Source organism: Myotis lucifugus, unplaced genomic scaffold (assembly GCF_000147115.1).
Source record: "Myotis lucifugus unplaced genomic scaffold, Myoluc2.0 scaffold_331, whole genome shotgun sequence".
NCBI classification, from domain to species: Eukaryota; Metazoa; Chordata; class Mammalia; order Chiroptera; family Vespertilionidae; genus Myotis; species Myotis lucifugus.
In genome coordinates this window covers 948568-956346 of record NW_005871379.1, presented here as the reverse complement: position 1 = coordinate 956346, position 7779 = coordinate 948568, and the positions used below count along the sequence as shown (strand labels likewise).

Genomic DNA, 7779 nt, shown 5'->3' with positions numbered 1-7779 from the left:
GTGCATGAATGTCATGCACCAGGCCTCTAGTAAATATATAAAAGCCTAAGCAACCATTACAACCTGTCAGCCAGTAGCTATGATGACACACTGTCCACCAGGGGGTAGAGGCTCAATGCAGGAGCTGCCCCCTGGTCAGTGCGCTCCCATAGCCAGCCAAGCTCTCACAGTCCCTCCCCCTGGCTGGCTGGCCAACCTCCCGCAGCCTCTCCCATCCCCTGGCTGGCCAGCGATGGCCCTGATTGGGGCGGCCAACCTCCCGCGGCCCCTCTCCCTGGCCAGCCAACCTCCTGCAGTCCCTCCCCCCTGCCTGCCGGCCCCAATTAGCCCTGATCGCTGGCCAGGCCGAGGGACCCCACATGTGCATGAATTCGTGCACAGGGCCTCTAGTATAAAACTTGCTTAATTAGACCTGCTTTCTCATTTAACTCAACTTTTTCCAGCCCAGTGAAGCACCCCAACTTCTCTTTCAGGTAGTTGTCAGCAACACAGCAGTAAATAACAACACAAAGCACATTATTATTGTAGGTCATGCAGGGAGAACAAGAGGTAAAATATTTAACTGCAGCAGTGTTTGACTATATTCTCCGTAGTGAGAAAACCTAAAGTCATTTTCAAGGTCCACCATTTCTTTCTTCTTTTCAGTCAGGTAAAGTTTCTAAGCTTTCTAAATCTCCATTTCCCAGCTAATAAAAAGAAAATAGGATTCCACCGAGTCTCCTATCTACCTATTCCAGGACTTCTGTGAGGATCAAATGAGATGAGGCATGGGAAAATGCTTCACAGACATTTGGTCAAAGTGTAAAATGTTTCCACCTGGCTATAAAGCAAGTCATGTTCCTGGGCTGAAGAAACTACAAGGAGGCTAGTCGGTAGGGAGAGGAAGCCGGGCATTGCTACGTGATGTCATTACCCAGATGGTCGAACACTTAGCATATTAGCCTTTTATATATAGACTAGAGACCTGGTGCACAACATTTGTGCACTGGGGGTGGAGGGAGACCCTCAGCTCGGCCTGTGCTCTCTAGCAGTCTGGGACCCCTTGGGGGATGTCCACCTTCTGGCTTAGGCCCACTCCACACAGCAGTTGGACATCCCCTAAGGGGTCCTTAGCGCTGCAGTGGAGACAGGAGAGGTCCCCACCACCACCACTGCGCTCACCAGCCACGGCCCCAGCTTCTGGCTGAGCGGCGCTCCTTCTGTGGGAGCACACTGACCACCAGAGGGCAGCTCCTATGTTGAGCGTCTGCCCCCTGGTGGCCAGTGTGCGTCATAGCGACCGGTTGTTCCGTCGTCTGGTCGATTTGCATATTAGCCTTTTATTATATAGGACTAGAGGCCCAGTGCACGAAATTCGTACACTGGGGGGGGGGGGGGGGGGGCGGTCCCTCAGCCCGGCCTGCACCCTCTCCAATCAGGGACCCCTCAGGGGATGTCTGATCCCTCTCACAATCCAGGACTGGTGGCTCCCAACCTCTCGCCTGCCCGCCTGCCTGATTGCCCCTAACCACTTCTGCCTGCCAGCCTGACCGCCCCCTAACTGCTCCCCTGCTGGCCTGGTCACACCCAACTGCTCTCCCCTGCAGGCCTGGTCCCCCCAATGACCTCCCCTGCTGGCCTGATCGCCCACAACTGCCCTCCCCTGCCAGCCATCTTGTGGCCACATAGGGGCAGCCATCTTGTGCAAGGGCATGATGGTCTTTTTTGCGTATTACCTCTTTATTATATAGGATAGATAACTCACTTGATACACAAAACCTTGTGAGGTATGAACGCTACAATCATGCTTCTTATAGAGGCAGCAACTGAGGCAGAAAGAGATTAGTAATTTATTCAAAGTCACCCAGCAGATACTGGCCAGGCATAGCCCAGAGTCCAGGCTATAGACTATGCTCTCACACAGCATCTCTGTCACTCCATTTCCTCATTTATAGTGACAAATAGCTGGGTCCATATGGGGAGGAAATAGAGATAGGGAGTTATGACTGACTCAGACCTTCACCAGCCTGAAGCTAAGTGTGGATGGTCCTTCCCTAAAAGTTTTAAGTCCCAGAGTAAGAAAGGAAAAAACAGTGGCAGAGATTACAGGTAACAGAGAGCAGGCAGATAAAGGGACTGGAGAGAATTTTAAAATCTAAATTGAACTATCAACAAAACAAAAAGACAACCTACTGAACAGAAGAAGATATTCGCCAATGTACATTTGATAAGGGGTTAATATCCAAAATTTATAAAGAACTCATACAACTCAACACCAAAACAAACAAACAATCCAATTAAAAAGTGATTAGACACTTCTCCATAGAGGACATAATGGTGTTTTTACCACCAATATACAAGAATTTATTTGTAAATTTCCAAACCTGCCAGAAGTGGCACTTTCCAAGCCCTAAGCCCACCCTTCTTATCAAGTTCCAAATGGCAACGAGTTCTCCCCAACTCCACCAAGCACACCCATACCTTAGGCTATGCCAGAGAACTTGAGTGTCCTCTTCTTCTAGAAGGCTTTCTATTCCTGAGCCCAAGAGCTAGGGTGGCAGCTCTCCAGCATCCCAGGAGATAATGGCAACTAGAGCCGCTTGCATAGATTGAGGAAAGAAAATAACGGAGGAGGCACCAAATAGGGCTCCCTGAAAAACCCCAACTTACTCCCTATACAAAAAAACTCCCACATAGAAGAACCTCTCCCTAAATAGTGCAAATACCCAAAGAAAATGAATAACATATGAAAAGATGCTCAAAGTCACTAATTGTCAGAGAAATGCATATTAAAACCCAATGAGATAGCACCTCCCACCTGCCAGTTAGAATGACTGTCATCAATAAATCAACAAACAACAAGTGCTGGCAAGGATGTGGAGGAGAACCCTGGTGCACTGCTGGTACAAATGCATTTGTGCAGCCACTGTGGAAAGCAATATGGAGGTTACTCAAAAAAATTAAAACTAGATCTTATGACCCAGCAATTCCACATCTGGGTATATATCCAAAGAAATCTAAAACACTATTTCAAAGATATATGCACCCCTATGTTCACTGCAGCATTATTTACAAGAGCCAAGATATGGAAGCAACCCATGTGCACATCAATAGATGATTAGATAAAGAAGATGTGGTACATATACGTAATGGAATATTACTCAGCCATAGAAAAGAATAAAATCTTGCCATTTGCAACAACATGGATGGACCTAGAGGGTATATTAAATGAAGTAAGTCAGACAGAGAAAAACAAACACCATATGATTTCACTTATATGTGGAATCTAAAAAACAATATAAACAGACAAGCAGAACAGAAACAGATTCATAGATACAAAAGACAAAATGATGGTTGCCAGAGAATGGAGAAGATGGGGTGGAAAAGGTGAAGGGATTTAAGAAGTGCAAAGTGGTAGTTGCAAAATGGTGAAAGGGTGCCAGAAACCAATTACAGCATGACAGCAGGGCTGAGTCTGGGAATGGCTGATGGCATTTCCCCAAACCTGAATAGAATACATTAAATTGATTGTTTGCTGCCAGACAGCTCAGGGAATCTTAATCTACATGTTATTGCCTCCTACTGGCCAAACACTTGAACAGCCATAGGCTAATTCTCCCCAGTCTGACAATGAGCTCTGTATACGAAACCCTGACCCTTTGAAGTGTATATCTCTGCCTCACCTCAGGACAATTTGTGTTAATAAAAAGCATGGGGTCCTGAGACGAGGAGATCTTAGTTTCCTTTAAACTAGGCTCCTCTGACCCCCAAATGCCTTTCAAAATTATATTTTGTTTCTGGACTATTTAATCTACACACAGCCCTTCTCCAATTTCCTGAACCCTTCTTAATACTGGAACAAGAACCCCGGCAATAGGGATATAAAGTACAGCAGAGGAAATCAATAATCTATATGTATAAAAGCCTAAGCAACCAAACAACCAAACTAAGTGCACTGACCACCAGGGGACAGACACTCAACACAGAAGCTGCCCCCTGGTGGTCAGTGCACTCTCACAGCCAACCTCCCACGATCCCACCTGTGCACAAATTCGTGCACTGGACCTCTAGTATTATAATAACTACTAGGGGCCCGGTGCACAAAAATTTGTGCACTCGGGGGTAGGGGGACCCTCAGCCCGGCCTGTGCCCTTTCGCAGTCTGGGACCCCTTGGGGGTGACCACTTGCTGACTTAGGCCTGCTCCCCGGGAGACTGAGCCTAAGATGGCAATCTGGCAGCCCGGCAGCCCTCGGGGGATGTCCATTTGCCAGCGGGGAGCAGACCTAAGCTGCAGTCAGACATCCTTAGCGCTGCTGAGGAGGCAGGAGAGGCTCCCACCACCACTGCTGTACTGGCAGCCATCAGCCTGGCTTGTGGCTGAGCAGAGCTCCCCCCTGTGAGAGCACACTGACCACCAGGGGGCAGCTCCTGCATTGAGCTTCTGCCCCTGGTGGTCAGTGTGTGTCATAGTGACCAGTAATTCCCAGTCTTTCTGCTGTTAGGGTCAGTTTGCATATTACCCTTTTACTATATAGGATAGAGGCCTGGTGCATGGGTGGGGGCCGAATGGTTTGCCCTGAAGGGTGTCCCGGATCAGGGTAGGGGTCCCGCTTGGGTGCCTGGCCAGCCTGGGTGAGGGACTGATGGCTATTTTCAGCTGGTCACACCCCCTTCAGGGTGGGGGTCCCCACTGGGGTGTCTGGCCAGCCTGGATGTCAAGCTGATGGCTGTTTGCAGCTGGTCACACCCCCTTCAGTGTGGGGGTCCCCACGGGGGTGCCTGGCCAGTCTGGGTGAGGGGCTGAGGGCCGTTTTCAAGCTGGCAGGCGACTGAAGCTCCCAGCCTTTTTTTTTCTTTTTTTTTTTTTTATTCTGGGATTTATTTACCTTCTATAGCTGTCACTGGAGCTGAAAGCCGGCTCCAGCTCTGAGGCCATGGCTGGCTGAAAGCAGGTATCTGGGGTTTGTTTAGCTTCTATAATTGAAACTCTGTTGCCATCACTGGCGCTCTAAGCTCTGAGCCCGTTGCCGGCTGAAAACAGGTATCTGGGGTTTGTTTAGCTTCTATAATTGAAACATTGTTGCATCCGGAGCTCAGAGCTGGGCCGCAGCAGGCAGAGAACCTTGGCTTCCTCCATCACTGGAGCAAGCAAGCCTCATGTTCACTTCAGCTGCGTGGCTGCCAGCCGCCATCTTTGTTGGCAGTTAATTTGCATATCCTGATTAGCCAATGGGAAGCATAGCGGAGGTATGGTTAATTACCATGTTTGTCTATTATTAGATAGGATGTATGATGCCAAGTGGATGCTAGAATTATTTGGGGGATAACTTCATAATTATATAATGTCTAACCACTATACTATATATCTGAAACTAATATAAAATAATATTGAATTTCAACTATAATTGATAAAAATTAAGTTGAATTGCCCCAAGGCAACAATTCTGGAATGTTACATGGATTACTACAAGTTATCAAGGGATAAATTAGTATTAGCAATGTAATAAAGAACATAAGTTTTAGAGAATGGCAAAAGAGAAGGCTTATACAATATTACATATCACTATTAGAGTTTCTAATGGGAGCAAGGAAAAAATACTGGTGTAAGTTTATACTGAAAATAACACAAGAAAAATTCAAAATATTTTCCTGATCAAGAAGTCCAAGGATGAGTTCAGTGTTTTCCTTTATAAATTCTTAAGGTAACTAAGAGCAGAGAGCTGTTATTTCAAGAGGATGAGGGTCTAAAGTACAACATTTACCTCATTAAACGCCAAAATATGTTGAAAATGTAGAGTATTAAGGTTGGATAAATACTTAAAACATATGGTACTTTTAACTTTAAAGTATCCATTTTTGGGGTTTTTGCGTTAAAAAAAAAATCCCCGAGAGGTAATTCATGCTTTCAATTACCTGTTTTCCTTCTCCTCAATGAACTCATGGTCACTGAGCTCTGGGTACTGCACCACATTGACACGGACAGGATGCGCACTTTGAAGAAGCCTCCGCACGTCCTGCACCCTTAAATCTTCACTCCATATGAGTGACATAACCTCCTGATTCATGTCGTTCATGCCATCATCTTCCTCCTCAGTCTCTGTTCCTGAAGGAACATCTGATGAGAGCACCTGAGTAACAGACTTGGTTGTAGTGACAATTTAAAAACCAGTCAACACACACTGACTGACATGAGCATATCCAGGATGACATATCTGACCACCAACAGAGAAGAACTATGCATTCAAAAGCAGGCGAGCCTGGATTCCCTTATGTACCAGGACTCTAACGTAGAACTCTCTGTTACAGCACAATTAAACTGCCCACTTAAAAATTCTTTATTGAGCCAAGAGAAGTTTAAATTTGAGATAAGAGTCAGGAGGAGGATTCCTTTAAAAGGATCTAATAAATTATAAAAATCTAACTATATCCTAAACATCTTGAAAACAGATATGACACCCCCCATTATTGTTTAAGAACCCACACTAATTTAAATATTGTATTTTATTAATATAAGCAGAAAAGAAAAACATGCAGAATATGCAACAAGGGTAGCTGAACAATACTTTCTCCCTTTAGTGTTTTAAATACAATGAATCATGGCTGGTTTTCACTTTTGTTTGTAAATATGTTCCAAATAAAAATTTCTTAAAAGGGAGGGGACTGAATGTAACAAAACAAATGAAAGGGGTTCAATCCTTGATTATCATTCTGTCTTCATAAGCTCAGTGAATGCTTTTAGTATGAGTCTTCTGGTCCAAGTACAGTCAAACATCAGCTCTCAAACTTCTCCCATCTTGAACAATTCGATTCTCGACCAGGTTGTTCATGGAAAAAATGCCTGGGTTGTTGAATAAACTTTGGTTCTGGACCTGACAACCCTTTCATGCTGATACATCAGAATGACAAAAAGGGTCTCTCAGGCCATAAACAAAAGAGAGAATGCAAGTCAGTTTACTGCTAAATCTAGGATTATTAACCTCTCAGGAAACAGTGCTGTGAATATTTTTGTGTTGTTTTTTTGTTTGTTTGTTTTGCTTTTGTTGCTGACTAAATGGAGGACTGGCACAATTTTAAAACTTACAGAGGCCATCAAGAGTACTAATGTTACTAAGGATGTGAAAAAAACAATGATCACGGACAACTGAAGAGGTAGAAAAACTGTTGGATAGAGGAAAAGCAGGTAGCCAGCGACAGCATTTTGGAGGTGGAGATATGTAAAAAAGCAGATGCCACATACTGACCTCCTTGAAAGAAACTGGGGAACCAGTGCTGAAAGTGATTCATTTAAGGCTGGGGGGGTTTGATAAGTTAAAAAAAAGAAGTGTTTTGTTTATAGGTTAAATAGTACATTAGACATGTACTATATATAAGAAAGGTCAAAACGGAATCATTTGGGGGTTTGGAAAGAATTAATAAAATTTACATTATTTCTAATGGGAAAAAAATGATTCTGTTTTCCAGCAAATCACTTCTCGAAACAGCCGTCTGGAACAAATTAGTTAGAAAACCAAGGTTTCACTGTAATTCAGACTTCAACACAGATTTAAACAGCATGAAATCTTCTTTTCTCTCAATGTTTTATATTCTTTTAACAAAAGGTTAACTTCTGGTTAAAATGCTAGAGTTCTGTCAACATTTAACATGGAAACAGTATTAACATGAAAAAAATAATGGCAGATAGGGCTAAATAATCACTTTTATTTAGTTCATAAAAATTTATTACGGTTCCTATGAACTATCTAATCTTAAAAAGAAACTATATTCTAATGGGTGGGTAAGCTATAAAATATAGACCCAA

General features: G+C 44.1%; 1 protein-coding gene across 10 annotated transcripts in view; it reads right to left on the bottom strand.

Annotated features, from left to right (window-relative positions):
- The window catches only part of ANAPC1 (anaphase promoting complex subunit 1), a 103930-nt gene that overhangs the window by 45325 nt on the left and 50826 nt on the right, over positions 1–7779 (bottom strand). For all 10 annotated transcript variants that reach the window (XR_002832157.1, XM_023764405.1, XM_023764406.1 and 7 more), the window contains one exon: positions 5895–6109. Coding sequence is in view for 9 of the 10 variants with exons in the window: in XM_023764405.1 (XP_023620173.1) it covers positions 5895–6109 (215 nt within the window). In the remaining variant the exon portion in view is untranslated. The remainder of the gene's footprint in view (positions 1–5894; positions 6110–7779) is intronic.